This window comes from Lepisma saccharinum, chromosome 15, assembly GCF_977018435.1.
Source record: "Lepisma saccharinum chromosome 15, izLepSacc3.1, whole genome shotgun sequence".
Lineage (NCBI taxonomy): Eukaryota > Metazoa > Arthropoda > Insecta > Zygentoma > Lepismatidae > Lepisma > Lepisma saccharinum.
The window spans coordinates 26314990-26331359 of record NC_139243.1 but is presented as its reverse complement, the minus strand read 5'-3'; the positions used below and the strand labels follow the sequence as shown (position 1 = coordinate 26331359).

Genomic DNA, 16370 nt, shown 5'->3' with positions numbered 1-16370 from the left:
TTATTGTTGGTTGGTAAAGGAACAACTTCATCTGAGCTACTACTGTCACTGCTGTCTTCCCGCCCAAGTGAAATTACAAAATCCTCCATTTGCTGCTCTTCAACTCCCTCCTTTTCCATTGCTTCGGAAATAATCTTCCTTGTGTGTTCTATAGCCGAACGCCACCTATCTGCTGTCACATCCCCGATAGCCTGTTCTATCAATTGCAAAATTTTAGACGGTGTAAAAGGTGGCAAAGTGTTCCTCTGTGCTACCAGCCCTTAGACCTGTGCCCAAATACGTTCGATTGCATTGTACATACAATGATAAAGCGGGAGACGGACCACCGTATGTCCCGCTTCTTCTGCAAGCGTGTCTATGCGATATATGGGGAACTGGGGTTTGTGTAACGTAAGGAGCTGCAGTAGTTCAGCCTTCCTCATGTTTCTGTGGGCTCGCGAAAATCCTGAAGTAGGTCAATCCGGGAACAGCGCGTCGCTACCAGAGTGGGTGGTTCCACGCCGCTTGCTAGCGCGTCTCGACAATAAGTATGGAAGATAATGTCGAAAAGATGTCATTGTTGCTTCAACGAAATCAAGTGCTTGTGTAAGTAGTGACTCGACTGGGGTTGACCAATGAACACGTACGGGGAACACGGATTTCGTGGGGGGGGGGGGGGTACTGCAGCTACCAGCCTTTACAGCAGTGTGTGTTGCTTCGCTCTGTCCAACATTCCAATTTCCATTTCCATCGTGAAATGGAAATTGTTGCTGTCCCCACCACGTAATCTCACGTTTCGGCGATGTCTCTTGACCCCCACGCTCCCCAGATTTGTCTGTCTGCGACTTCTTTCTGTGGGGTTACCTCAAGTCGAAAACCTCGTTCAGTCGACGAGCTGAAAGTTGGCATTCGTGAAGGAATGACAGCTGTGCCAGACGAAATGTTGGCAATGGCAATGCGGAACTTTGAGGAGAGGCTTCGGATGTGTGCAGCAACAATGACGTCTTCTTTCTATACTTAAATCATCACTGTATACCAATCCAAACTGCATTTCATAACGATGGTTTTGGTGATAAGAAAACGTTTGTATCTTGAAAATCAACGACGTTACAGTTATTCCACAAAAAACATGCGTTCTTTTTTTCGCCACCCTGTATATATAAGGGATACTGGCCAGAAAGGACCAGTTATAATCTTCACCAAGCCCCCTTTGGGCACGCCTGTGCCTAAAACAGTGCTTCGGTTACAGATTCAAGTTACTGTCTTCCTCCAATGATCTGTAGCAGTATTTCTTGGATTTATTAGTGCCTCACAATAGTTAACTCAAATTGCAATGACCGAAATGTAATTAAATGCAGGAACGCTTTATGGCATATTATTTAGGGCCTGATCAAAGGCGGACCTAGATTTTCCAAGAGGCACAGAATACGCTGTAAGCATATGATAATATGTAATACTCGAAATATAATGTGACGATTTTTATAGATATCAAAACAGCTTCCCATATATCTGTGTATGTGCTTGTGTCAAATATTCTCATCAAGGCAATTACAAGGGCTTGTTTTAGGTCCAATTTGTGGTCAGATAAACTAATCCGAACCATTTTACAATAAAATACCTCCACCAGGAAACGAACACAGGATACTTTGAGAATACGGCGATGGTATTAATAGTTTATTTGGGAAACACTAAGTGGTTCTACGTTATATGTATTAACGATGATTACAGAAAGGGATAAGCTTGAGAATTGATATCCTCAGGCGAAACTGGAATGCTATCGCTTCCACTCCCGGATTCGTTTCCGGTGTCGACTTATTTGTCCAGTAAATATATTCCCGATTAATGTACTTAGGCTAAATTTGTTTATTTTCCTTTTGCTGTCCGTAAATGGATTGCTTGAACATGTCTTTTGTTTATTGCAATTTAATGCTATCAATACCTTTTTGTAATACAGGGTGATTCAAAAAATGTTAACACTATGTGGGAAATAGAAAATGTGCTTAAAGGAGGAAACTTAGCTGCAATGACACGAATTTATTCGTGTTTAGTATGTTACATAGTATGTTTAGTGTGTGACAGTCTATTTGTTCAATATAATTCAATCAAAGAAGTAGACCTACATTTCCAACATAGTGTTATTTTTAAGCACCCTGTACATATATATATATATATATATATATATATATATAGTCATCCCTTCTTGGAGGGGGCGTGCCCCGTGCCCCTCCCGCTAAATCCGTAAATGGGCCTGAAGTTCATCGCCAGTCATTACGTTAAAGTCATCAGAAAATTAAGCAGGAGACTGAGAGCGGAAATACAGTTATATTTTCATTTTCTTCCTTACTATGGGCGGACTTAACAAAGGGGTGTCGGATTCTCTCTCTGGCGTCATCACGGATGACCATGCAGGATATTAATTGCCGTTTCTTTTAATGATTTTTATTTGATAACAAAACCACAACATAAACCAAAGCAGTCCTAAAAAACACAAATGGAACACCGAACGGTACGCACATCAGCGCTCGTTGCGCCATCTCTCGGAAGCGGATGGTACTACTTGGACGAACTTGCTGCAATTTACAGGGTAATAAATTTCCTGCTCTTTTAAGATGTTCATAATGATTTCCTGCCATTTCTAAGGAAAGCTAGGTGCTTTCTGGTTTTGTTAAATATTTTTTTTATTTCAAATGTTTCTCAAACCTTGAAAAAAATATATATTTGGACCTAAAAGAGATGAAGCGACAGTTGAGTGCAGAGCATTACACAATACTGTACCGCATAATCCATATTCATCTAAAAATATTAGAATAATTTATTCAACGAGGTAAAAATGAGCAGGTGACACGGTATGTTAACAAACATACGCGGAGGATACGACGAAGTGGCAAGGACAATTTTGATATGTATATGAAGGAAACCGGCAAAGCTTGGATTGTTATTGCCGATTTTTTAAGTTTTGATTTCTTAAGTCCACTTTATGCACAGGAAGGCTAATCGGGACTAGACTTAAGAGTTTAAAAGTAGGATCCGAACTATGCTAAACACTATGCTAAACCTTATCTTCCAAGGGAAAGTAAACTGTCCTTGCCTCCCTTCTCCAGTTTTGAAATATTGCATGTGTGTTTCATGTTTTCTTTATTTTCAGCATCGCACCCCCTCAGCTTCCCTAGATGATTCATCCTGGCGCCGCCGCTGAAAGACGAGTTTCCAACAACTCTAGTAATTCCTTAGTAATCCACAACGCATTCACATACAATAGTCGGGGAGGGGCTGAAATACTTGAATTCCATCCCTGAACACAAGACAATGTGATGTAGTCAACAAGCACAATGCATCCTTTCTTTTGTACATTCCTTCAAGCCGCCATAGTCATCTTGTATATATAGAACAGTGGGTGCTGGCAACAGTTAGTTTATCTGACTGTGCTTTCTAGTACAAGGCTACATAGCTCTTCTTTTTGTCTCCTTCCTGGTCTAATTGGGTTCATAATACAAGTCCAGGCAGCAATCGATGCCAAGTAACCTGTGCAAAGTCGCGAAGGTGTTCTTTGCATAGCAGTTAGATGACGAAAATGGCTGTAAGTAGCTCGAACTGGGCGTGTCCAAAATATTTTGGTAGATGCGATTTTGTAAAAAAAAAAAACAAAGAAAAATACTATTTTTCTAATATAAGTTATGTAGATTGCTAATTAGATTCATAATGAATGTGTGGATTATATATATATATATATATATATACACACACACACACACACATACACACAGAGTTTTATTCATGCAGAATGGCTACAAATTATATTGAGTCGTGTATAGAAAAAGCGAAGAAACTTATTCAACTACGTAGACATTTAAGCGAAATATGCAGGCTCGACCAGGACTCGAACCTGGATCGCTGTTGTTGTTTAGCGTCGCTTTCCTGCTACTTTTGGCTAATCGCGACGATATGATGAAACTGCTGAAGAGACATCCTCGGTAATCAATGCAATCTTTCAAACCGAAGCGACACAAAAAGTTAAACGTGGGCCATTTCCTCAATAGCGTGTATCGGGTCGCCTCGCTCTGTTGGTAGCGCATGTGCGGTGAATGATTGCTTATAGATTGAAGAGGCTCGTGTTGCTCGTTACTTCGGTGTGAACCGTCGCTTTTCGCCTGTTACGTCGGTCTGAAATCTCTCTCAGCCTTGGAGAAGGCCCAAAACTGCCAGCTAGGTGGCCAAGCGCGTCGGTCGACTTTTGATCTCGCCAGTGAAGTTTCCGTGTTCGAATCCCGGCCTCGTTATCTGAATATGTTCTTTCATCAAGTTCATCACTCATCCTCATCAACGCGATCAGGCTCAATTGGCAGAAAATCAACGCAAATGAACAAAATTACAAGAAAAAGCCCCAATAATTTGATGCATGATACATTCTGTCATTCTTGTGCTATTCAACACTGAAATGGGCTCAATAACTTGTCATACATCAGGCGAGTGGTCGATTAGTAGGTACTGCATTTGGCCGGTTTTGATAAGTTAACAGTTCCACTAAATAAGCTAGACATTATTTCTTTGCTGATGAACAGTGTTGATGAATCGACTGTCTTTTTCCACTTTGAATAAACCCAATTTAAAGTAATCAGAATAGACAGAATTGGGAAAAAATTAAACTAATAAGTAGGGTGCGAATTTTTATGTACCAACAGCCCGTAAAATAGCCAGACAACTAGGCATCACAATGGTCAAAATAGGCACTTATAAAGGCACCAGAAAATTAAAAAAAGCAATAAAATGTGAGATGATGAACTTATTAATAATTTTAGTCAACGTTTGCTTTCAATTCACTTTAGGAAATGGACCTACAGATTAAAGTGGGATCCGAACCATTGTCCAATGTGCCTCCACCAGGGATTGAACTCTGAATCTCTTGATTGAGTTATTCAATGTCAAATCAACCAGGGAACTTCACCTTGACAGCTTCGCAGGAGGTGTGTGTTTATTTGAATATCTTCGGAATGGGCAATGTTAATGAAAAAAAAACATCCTACAGGAGAGTATGAATTTCTCGTCATGCTAAAACTGGAAGCGGTTTTTAAAGTTGAATATTAAGCTACATACCATCTGTAAAAATATGATGAATAAGTATGTAAAAAATCCCATGGATTCCTTATGGAGAAGCAACTTCAAGTTGCTTCGACCTTTCCCACCATAAACAAAATCTTCCCCTCTCCGTTCATGGCTTTCTACGCCATAGGAAGTTTGATATTCGCAAGAGAACAATAAAATAATACTTCCATAAGCATAATGTTACGTTTCTCCCCCTCCTACAACCATCCAGCGCACAGATCTCTCCTTCCAGAACCTCATGTCTGGCTGGACACTAAATCTCCCTAGCCTTAAATGATTTTTGGTTTATGAAAGGTACCCACAGAGACTACCAAAACTGAAATTTTTCAGAATTTTTGTGGAGTTGTTCTCATTTAAAGCTCTTTTAAAGGGCTTTCCTATGATATGCAACACGACAATATTCAGAAGGAAAAAAAAAGCTCTTTTCCAAATTTTTCAGGATGGGACAATCATGGGATCATGGTTAAAAAAAAAAAAAAAACACTTAAGTCATCCCTCTAAATACATCACCAGTTATTAAGCCATCAAATCTGCCAATTACAGTTCAGAGATCATTTACAAGGAATAACAGAAGACAAGATGTGCAGCAGGTGGCACATTATTTGCGCCTGAACCTGCAAAGACATGCACATTCCTGTTGGGCCATGCTTCTACTGTCCATGAGCACCAGTTGTGCTTCAGCCTTGGACAAAGCAAAAACCTTCCTTCAAGCTATCATTAACTTACTGTTCTTGTAGTTTGTTTTGTGGAAATATTCTATACTCTGTCCCAGGAACCTTTGGAGCAAGCAAATGAAAGCAAGTGTTTGCGCAAGTAGTGACTCGACTGGAGTCGACCAATGAACACGTAGGAGGAAAAGGGATTTCGTGGGAGGAGGTACTGCAGCTACCAACTTTTACAGCAGCCTGTATTGCTTCGCCCCCCCCCCCCCCACTTTCTTTCATTCTTTACCCTTATGTGTGCCCCAGTATAGAGTATAGTTAATAAAATGTGTGTAAATTGATTGATTACTTATGCAATATTTAAGTTATCTTTCCTTGAGATTGGATCTAGTGCACTTTCTGTGACAATAAAATAGTGAAAATTGACTGAAAATATTTGTGCTACATATTTTTCATCAGAATTGAAAGAGGAAAGGAATTGTCATTATATGCTACAAAATGCTGTAATACATTTTTCACAAGAAAATCACAGAACTGGTGTTAAATGTTTAAGAAATGTCACCACATGAATGTGCTGTTTTCAAAGTTTTGATACAAATTCAGGAATGAAAATTTAAGTGCAGAAAGAAACTGTCTGAATTTAAAACTAAGGAAACTTTGGTTGATAAAAATGAAATGGCAGGCCCCAGCAGTGACAACCCTGAGTTCATTGATCCAAGCACTTCACTTCTCTTCAGTTATTGAACAAATATCTTTCTTACTTAGGTGAGTCGTCTGTTGATAAGAAGGTTTCTCACTCAACAGTTTATGAAAAATCCATATTGAAGAAAGTAAAACGAAGCCTTGAGACAAACTTAATCCCTGTGCAGAAACCAGTAAAAGTAGTTCAGGATTCAGACGCCGGAAAAGAAATATTAGAGCAGCTGAAGGTAAAAATTAGTGGAAAAATTTCCCGAAATGGAAAGCTAACAGATGTTTCAGTCTTACCTAAAAGCTGGCCTAGAGCTAGGATAAAGAGTGAAATCAACGGTGTTACAGATCACATGGGACGTTAAGTTAAAAACTGGATCCCTTATAAAGTGTACTCTCCTCTGCTGACCCGTAATCTGGCAGAACACTTTGAAACAGTATTATTGGTTATGGAAATGGGTTAAGGAAATGTACAACGATGATGATGTGAGTAGAATCAAGGTGAGTAGGAAAGGCAGATACAGTTTCTGTGCATAAAAGATTTTCAAAAATACATGTTCAGAAAATGCTCATTGCATATTGACTGGTAAGAATGGGACTCCCATAATGTGTGTTCACCTACTAAAATGTGAAGCTCAAGATAAATAGAGCTCATTTGAAAAAAAAAATGCATTAAAACCCGATGAAGATTTCGTGAAGACATACAAAATGTGTTTGTCCAAGATCATGTTCAATCCACCTCAAATAGAGTGCTTCACAAATTGTTGTGCAGAATGTCCTGGAGTAAATTAATTTAGAAATACTTGGTTACTTATTTTGAAGAATCATTTGTTGAAAAGATCACATACACACAGTGCTATAGTGCAGGAGGCCTTAGAAAGAGCGTTTCGCGGGCTAACAGCAGACGTGGCTCACACACTATTGCCGATACTCTCGTGTCGTCTGCTCCTCAGCCGAACAAACAGGCCGAGGTAGCAAGAGGCAGAGGTCACTCACCCTTCCAGAAGGGTGCAGCGAGCTAGCTGTGGCAACCGGGCTCGCTCATTCGCAGACCTGATTGGTTCTCGCAGACACACCCCCATATTGTCATCTGCTGTAAGCCCGCGAAGCGATCTTTCTAAGGCCTCCTGCACTATAAATAGTTAACAGATGTTAATTTGTGGAAGATTTCTGTCAGTTTGTACTGAAGCTAAAAATTCAAACCACAGCCAAGATGTAAATATCGTACAATGAGCTGAAAGAGAGGAAGACGCCTGTAATGTGCAACTTTGCAAAGAAATACAGTTATGTTTGCAAGATGAAGTACAGCCTTACCATTGGCCACGTGCACAAGCAACAATCCACCCATGTTATACACTTTAGAAAAAATGGAGAAGTTCACCATATGAATCATCAGAGTGCTTGAAGCCAAACACCACCTTCACAAAGAAGTTAATTTCACTCCTAAACAATGCTTAAAGATTGCAAACCTTAAAATCTCTGGTTGTAGTGCTGCACAATATAAGAACTGGAAGAAACTGTTGAATTTGTGCAACCACCAAAATGATTTTCAGTTAGAAGCAGAATTGCACTTTTTTGTTTCTGCCCATGGAAAGTGTGTCTATGATGGGCTTGGAGGCACAGTATGGAGACTGGCTACAGAAGCAAGCCTGCAGGGCCCTATAATGATCAAATTATAACACCTAGTGAACAGTTTCATTTCGCAAAAGAGAACACCCTGAATGCACAACAATTAAAGACTACAAAGAGAGAGAGAATTGTGAAACGACAGCTTGCTTCGAGGAAGAAAATCAAGTTAACCCTCCCTTGTTCGTGCCAATATTCCTAACACCGATGCTCGCATGCGTCTGACAAGACTCACGAGGTGACCTGCGTTGAAAACATATTTCTTTGAAGATTATTGTGGTTCAGATGAACCGAAGCGTGAACACAATTGTATTTCAAACCAATAAATTTATTAAAAAAATACAAAACCTATATATTTAATAAAAAAAAAACTCGAGCAATACAACAAAAACTTACATTTTTAGTTGGATAAAACACATGATTTGTTTTGGGCACAAATGCAACAAATATTAATTGAGTGTTCTAAAATACAAAACCTAAAAAAAAAAAAAAAAAAAAAGTAAAGTGCTCCCCTGTGCATAGCACCACACCATGAAGGCGTATAGGGGGTGTGGGGGTAACGCCCCACATTTTCTTGATCCAGTCGCGAGTGGGGGTGATGTGATCAGCATCACGCCCCTGACCGCCTTTACCCCCCAGGTACCCATGTTATTCGACGCTGGGTAGGCGCCGGGGCCGCTTCCATCATTAGAAAAGTTCCCGGATTTGAACCTGCCGGGGATCGAACCCGGGACCTTGAGCATGGTAGTCAGACGCATTACCGACTGAGCCACCGCGGCCAAAATACAAAACCTAGCGTACATATTTAATAAATATACAAAACTCGAGCAATACACAACAAAACTTACATTTTTAGTTAGATAAAACACATTATTTGTTTTGGGCACAAATGCAACAAATATGCATTGAGTGTTCTAAAATACAAAACCTACATATTTAATAAAAATACAAAACTCTAGCAATACACAACAAAACTTACATTTTTAGTTAGATAAAACACATTATTTGTTTTGGGCACAAATGCAACAAATATGCATTGAGGGTTCTAAAATACAAAACCTACATATTTAATAAAAATACAAAACTCTAGCAATACACAACAAAAACTTACATTTTTAGTTGGATAAAACACATTATCAGCCTTGTTGTTTCTAGAACTCGTGTTATATAACATATGTTGTATGTACGATTTTGTAACACAAGTATACGCGTGGTGTCTGAGAGACTCTGTGCAGACAATATCACAAATAGCTTCTCACCGAACAAACTTGAACTGTCGTAACTCGTTCTTAGTAATAATTAGCTCACACCAGAAAGGTACTGGGACGGGGAATACCAGAGCTACCTCATTTCAAATGTTATCGTTACTGATAGACTCTCTGGCATCTCGTAGATGCTGTGCAAGTAACAGAGGGTTAAAGGGACAAAAGTCTTTCTTTAGCATAATTATCTCTTTCTTTTTTAAAAATAATAATCAAAAATGGTGTTTATGAGACATTAGAACATAAAAATTTTGATAAAAAAGCAATTTTTTGTTCTTCTGAATATGCTGCAAATCATTTTAAAAGAGGTTTAAAATGAGCTTTCTAGCTGATATAGGCACAGAGATATTTGCGCTAATGTGAATCGGAATTGAAAAATAAATATAATTTTGTGAAAAAAATTGCCGTTTTCATAGCGTCTATGGGTAAATTTCTTAAACGAAAAATCGTTTCAATCGAAGACAACAAGGGTTCACTTCGAATGAAATATACGTTATAAGCTAGGAAACAATATCAGCCTGTTTTTAAATATTGAGGATAATTAGTTGCAATTCTGCTGGTAGTATAACCTCAAATCGAAGGTACAAGAAATTAAAAGTAAAGTTTATGTCTCGTACATAGACTTCCCCATAATGTTTTTTTTTTTTATGTTGTTTATGTTTATGTGAAGGAATATGATAACTAATTCTAGGCTGCTTATCAATATCTTAGACTTTCCATTTTGTGTAAAAGCAAATGCAATATGCACTGATGACACCATAATTACATTGCTTGATTGATTGAAGTACAATTGTTGGGTGCTTCGGCATATATGGCCATTTTGAACCCTTCAATGTACACAGGGAATATCCCCTCATCTAAAATTCTTACTTAAAATGTTAAAGAAAGGGGTGTAAGAAGCTCCTTCAGAAAGGGTAAAAGTGTAAGGTTGTCAAGAGACCTGAATAAGACAAACAACACATTAAAAAGTAAGCATAAACTAAAAACTGCCTCACAGCCAGTGGAAGAGACCACAGCCATTCTTTTATAACATACACCTCATAGCGAAAATTGAAAACTGTTTAAAATATCATATAAACTGCATAGCTAAGCAGCAAATAATCCAGAATAACTATTTCAAGCATTTATTTCTTATTTCATTTTATTTTTCATCACATTTCCTTACATTGAAGTTGGAACACTGAGATGTGATCAGTTGTTAGTTAAAATCAGCTGCTTTGTAAACAGCTGAACATAATCAAATCATCCAGTGAGCTGTTCTTCTGAGTTATATGAAGAAATATTGATGTCTGGAGTATTGTTTACACTCAAGAGTTATTGATTTATGTAAGTATTAAGCTGTTTATTTGTTTATTAAGAAGGGGAAGAACAAATGTCACGTCCGTTACAAAAAACATGAATAAGTTTATATCACACCAACCCTAATAATGTGATGTAAGTGACTCTTGGTAGAAGTGGGGGTATGTGCATTGTTTATTGATTTCTAGTGTTTTCTGTTTTGTATAAAATAGCATTACCTGTGAAAATCCTGTAACGGACGTGACAAACTTTAGTGTAACGGACGTGACAAAAAAAAACCTATATTTCTTGCTTGTTTTTCATATTTATTTTCCTCTCATTTAATTACTTTTAGAGCAGGGTCCATATTTCTGGCCTGATTTTCATATTTCTGTAACAGTAGAACTAAATTTTCTTTATTTATGTAATTCAAAATTTATTTGTTGATGGGAGATAAGATTTAATTCAGTTTTCAGACCATACAAGATAGGACTAAAATGTCTCATAAAATAGGTAGGCCTACCTAACCTAAAAAATATTTCTATAAATTAAAATGCAATTATATACTCAAAACTATAAGTTGTTTAATAAATAAGGATACAAGAACTAATGAGGCTGAATTAACAACACTCAGATATAAACACCATGTGCAACTAATAGCAGAGCTTCAGATTCCATTATGCTACAAACAAATAAAACTTTCCACATACTTCAAAATGGTATTAAACTGTTAATGAAAAGCAATAGTACCTATTTTTAACATGTTTTGATAATAAAACAACCTTTTATTATGTTTAAAATCTATTTGAAACAAAACCAGCTGGAGCTGACCAACTTCAAGATGTTTTTTCACAATTCTAACAGAAACTTATTAGCAAAGGCATGACAATAATATAAATGTTCAACATTGCAACAAATATTTATGTTAAATGTTACTTTTAGGTTGTTTGGCCCTAAATTTATTTTTAGGTTATTTGGCTCTAAATTTATTGTTTTGTTTCAGATTATGGCTCCCACTCCCAACAAGACAAGAATGGCTAAATGTAGAGAAGAGAGAAAAAAAAATCAAGAGCAATGAAAGGCTTATTTGGAGAAAGATAAATTGAGGAAGAGGAAAGTAAGAGAGAAGGAAAAAAATGAATTGACCAAAGATAAAAAACTGTTAGCTGAAAAAAGGCAGAAAGATAAAGAACGACAGCGGTTGTATAGAGCAAGAAAGAAGGTGATTCAAAATGGTGGTCAGAGTGAGCTCGGTTCATACAAAAGTCCAAGAACAAATGGCAAAGCAGTAAAGAGAATAAAAAATGCATTACCTAACAGTCCTACTAAGAAGGTTGCAATATTTAGAAAACTGGTAAGAGAAGACTTAGGTTCAGAATTAAAAAAGGATATTGTGAATGCTAAGAAAACTGGACCAAGAAAGATTCAATCAGATTGTCTTAAAAGGGTGAATGAGTTTCTCCAGTGCAATGAAATAAGTCGTCAAGCATCTGGGAAAAGAGACGTGAAATCAGTGAAAGACCCTGTCACTGGTAAATGCAGTTTATACCAACTGAGACACATGGTAATGGGTATTGGCGAGGCCTATGAAGAATATAAACTGCTGTATCCACATGACCAAATTTCAAAAAGTAAGTTTTATAGCTTACGTCCAAAACATGTGCTCCCGGTTAGTGATATGCCTCACACAGTGTGTGTTTGCATTAAGCATGCAAATTTTTATGACTGAAACACTGTCTAAGGTAGCAGCCTGTTTTCCAAAAACTAACAAGGAAGTGTTGAATGAAGTATGTTGAGACACAGAAAAGTGATAATTTACGACCTGTGCTGAGAAAAACATAAATAGTCTATAGACCAAGTGTCCACAAAGGTGTAATGTCTTTTTTGTTACTGAACGTGCTTATTAAATCAGAATTAGTCCATAACTAGCAGAATGTAGCCTAATCTCTTTTCCAGACCTGTTTCTTTTACATTAATTAATGTTAATTCACTAGAATTGTAGTATTAAACTTTTGCAACTATGTATAACTATATTATTGTTATGTACAAGATTGTATTACATAATATTAGTGTTTTTTTTCAAATAAAAACTGTCATTATAAATGATGCACTTTTTTGTCACGTCCGTTACAAATCCTTTGTCACGTCCGTTACAAAGTTAAACATTTTTCAATAAGACATCAAAACTTTTAACAGGTCATACTTTATAGTCTTAAAAGAGCATATATTAACTTTACTATAACAAATATTTACCAGTTAATTTGTCTGTCCAATTAACAGAAACTATGGAAAACCCAACCCTATGTTCATTACAGGGTGTTTTTCACGTCACGTCCGTTACACGTCTTTCATATCAGATAAAATCAAATACAGTTGAGTATTTGGCATGACAATTTTTGTGACTGTACATTTCAGTGAGTACAACCTTTCTTAATAATTAAAATGGATACAAATCTTAATTAGTGTATTTTTTAATACTTTTACGTTGTGTACGTGTCACGTCCGTTACAAAAGAATGGCTGACCAGCATTTCATAAAAAAACCAAAAACTTTTGTTAAAACACTCTTAAAACATAGAAGTATTGTAGAATTACTAGAAATTATTGCAAAAGTAAATTTGAAGCTCGAGAAAGTATTTAGCATGGTTTAGAGTTTTACAAAGTACTATTTAACGGAGAAAATATGATGTTAAAAGCAGCCTCTGCAAGCATCTATGCTTCCCAATGAGAACCCAAAATGGGACATTACAGCATTATGGGTGTGACACTTCACACAAAACATGCAAGGTCGTAGACATTAGATTGGATTAAAATATTCATAATGAACTGATTTCATAGAATTTAAAGTACTTTGCGGTTTCTGCTAACAAATATATATATATATTTAAAAAAACTTGGGTATGATGACATAGCCTAAATGCATGAAAAACATTAACGAAAATGTGTTACATGTATGAACCTTTAAAAAATATACCAAAATCTGACTTCATTTATATGTGAAGCATATAGACTACAGATGCTAATAATTTTTGTTGATGAAATATGCACATTTAAACCTTAATGCATTGAAAGCATTAATAATTTTTAGATTAATTAATTATGTTATTTACATGGTATGGAGTAGGACCACTTTTCGTGGAAATTCCCCATTTCTCAATTACTAACATCTTGCATATGGGCTACTGCTGCATTTTCACATGCAGCTCGAATGAGTGCAATGCTTGAGACTAAAGACCATGTGATCAGCTGTTGAAAGCATTTAAGGACATTATTATTATGCTAAAATCCTAAACCTGGAACACCTAACCTACCAACGAAAGCATTAAGATGTTAGTTTAATGGTAAGAGCCAGAAAACTCCTTTGTACCACCAGTAGATGGCAGTAGTACACACCTAAGACAACAGTAAACAAATTACTGCTTACAAACAAATATGAACAAGCAGTATATGGGAGGGAAAAATCATTCTTCAGAAAGTGCACAGTAAGAAATCACTAGGTTGATGAAGTATGTGTTAACAGAAATAAGTAAAAACTAAACCATGTGACAAATATGTGTACCATGATTAGTTCAGAATTAACCAATTGGAATTTGGGCCACTCAAGCTGGCTCTAGAAATACAAACATATGAAAAGTACCTACATGCTGTTGATATCTATTTATTTTTTGTTCTATTACTTTATATAAATTTTTCATATTATTCCCTCTCCATACCACCTTATAAGATGGAACATAACTCTGAATGTCATTTCCATTAACAAATTTTTATTTAAAAAAATGTAGAGTTGGTCCTATTTTTTTAAATAATCTCGACCAATAGTCTTATTAATTTTAACTGTAAGAATACTGTTTTCTGACAACTTTTCACAAATTTTTGAGAAAATTTTTATTCTTGAAAATTCATGTGATCCCTTCCTGCAGGAATCAGTCAAATTTCATATGTATTTATCTAGTAAAAACGTTATAACAAAGAATAAGTGGTTTTATATGCTACTATTTAGTACATCATTGCAGTGTTGCCAACTACATGGAAAATTAGCTACATAGCAGGTGTTAAATGAAACTGTTTATAAAATGTCACTGATTGTGTATGGAGCAATAGAAAATGTATTGGTTCGGAATTTGTCTGTAGAAAGGTTATGCTTGAGTGTTTTTTAGAGTTTTGTTTTTTGGCAGGTGGCTGTGCTGCTGCAATGTCAGTGACTTTGCTGTGGAACACGGGTCTACTTTGACACTCTGTACTTTCTCTGTAGAGAAAGTGAAATAAATATCTTGCACGGTTTATGTTTATGAACGTTTTCACTTGATTTTTAGCTCTCAGGAATGTGTTATTGTGAAGTGAAGTATGTCTGTTATCTTGGCATGTTACTTTACTGTGAAGCAGAACAGCCCGAAGGCTTCGCGCAAGTGAATGTAGCACCCAAAACGAGTTTACACAACAGCAATTATAATTTTACGTACCGGTAGTTAAGATACGATTGTTAGGTTTGGTACTGATAAGTTATTTTCAGCAGCGAAAGTACTCGGAAATTGCAGGTTTTAACTTACGTGGGCCATTCTTTGGGATCCTATATCTCCGTTATTTGAACTTTCCTAACGCTGGAACCACTTTTACATCACGTAAAACATTGAATTCTGTCGATTAAAAAATGACGTAATTCTCGAGGGGGTACAATGGGTAAACGGGCCCGGACACTGTCAGTAGTGCAGTCAGCGTTGGTGCCTCAGTGTAGTGGTGTATTTGGATGGAACTTGTGGCCATGAAGTAATCTGAATATACATACATATATTTATGAGAGATATGCTTATAGAATCTTCACGATTTTTCTCTTTCTCTTTTATTTATTGTAACATTGCTTCCAACCTTTTTGTCAAGGATAGATTTCTTTTGAACAAATAGAAATGAAATGATAAAAGTAAAGTGCTCAACTTCAATATCAACTTAGCATTTTGATTACCAAAGATGACATTTCGTTGCTGGCATATTCGTTTTAGTTTCTATAGAAAAAATACCGTAACGTCTATTTTATGATAATATCACAGCGAAAGAAGCAAATATATTGTTTTAATAGCTATCATACGACCACTAACATTCAAATAGTTTCGATGTTTCAGCCTATGTTTACATGTCTAACATTATGATCTTTTCCGTGAATACTATAAAATAATAAGCGAGAAATGTAAGGAAACCAATATGAAAACTCGCATGTGAAATACTTCTACTTTAGATAATAATAATAAAAACTTATCAATCCGAACATTTCCGGTTTCAAAGTGGGAGAACTACATCGAAATTTTGTCAGGTAACGAACACAAATCCACACAAAAAACAGATTTCGTACTTACTATTTGTTCAGAAGAAGCGTTCATTGTGATATTTCACGGAAACTTATCCTTGTTATCACAAAATTCTTCAATTTAAGTATCTATCTTCTTCTACAACACATACTCTTCAGCCATATTGAATAACAACACCATCTGTGGTGAAAAATCGAAAATTGAAAAGATTGTGTTGTAATGGCTGCCTTCGTTCTTAAGCCTGACAGAAGATAGACGAATTATTATACTGAATTTATGGTGTTGGTATTGTGTGTGGAATTTTTTACACTGGCAGGCCGTTATTCACGTGAGTAATACATTATTTTTTCCCTGTTAATTAACCTTGTGAATATGTATACTGACCTATGATACAGATCATGCCACAGAGCTTACCTGTCTTGATTTCGTGCCAGGTTTCAAAACATTAGTTGGAATGCGAATTAGCTTATTATCATT

At 36.5% G+C, this 16370-nt stretch overlaps 2 protein-coding genes across 2 annotated transcripts in view; one reads left to right on the top strand and one right to left on the bottom strand.

Annotated features, from left to right (window-relative positions):
- Positions 1-16074, bottom strand: part of LOC145999649 (3-phosphoinositide-dependent protein kinase 1-like) — a 122713-nt gene extending 106639 nt beyond the window's left edge. Inside the window, exon 1 of the mRNA XM_083136775.1 lies at positions 15942-16074. Within this exon, the coding sequence (XP_082992901.1) occupies positions 15942-15965 (24 nt within the window). The 5' untranslated portion in view covers positions 15966-16074. The remainder of the gene's footprint in view (positions 1-15941) is intronic.
- A 26-nt stretch (positions 16075-16100) lies between these two features.
- The window catches only part of Mrtf (Myocardin-related transcription factor), a 434907-nt gene continuing 434637 nt past the window's right edge, over positions 16101-16370 (top strand). Inside the window, exon 1 of the mRNA XM_083136770.1 lies at positions 16101-16221. The gene's annotated coding sequence lies outside the window, so the exon portion shown is untranslated. The remainder of the gene's footprint in view (positions 16222-16370) is intronic.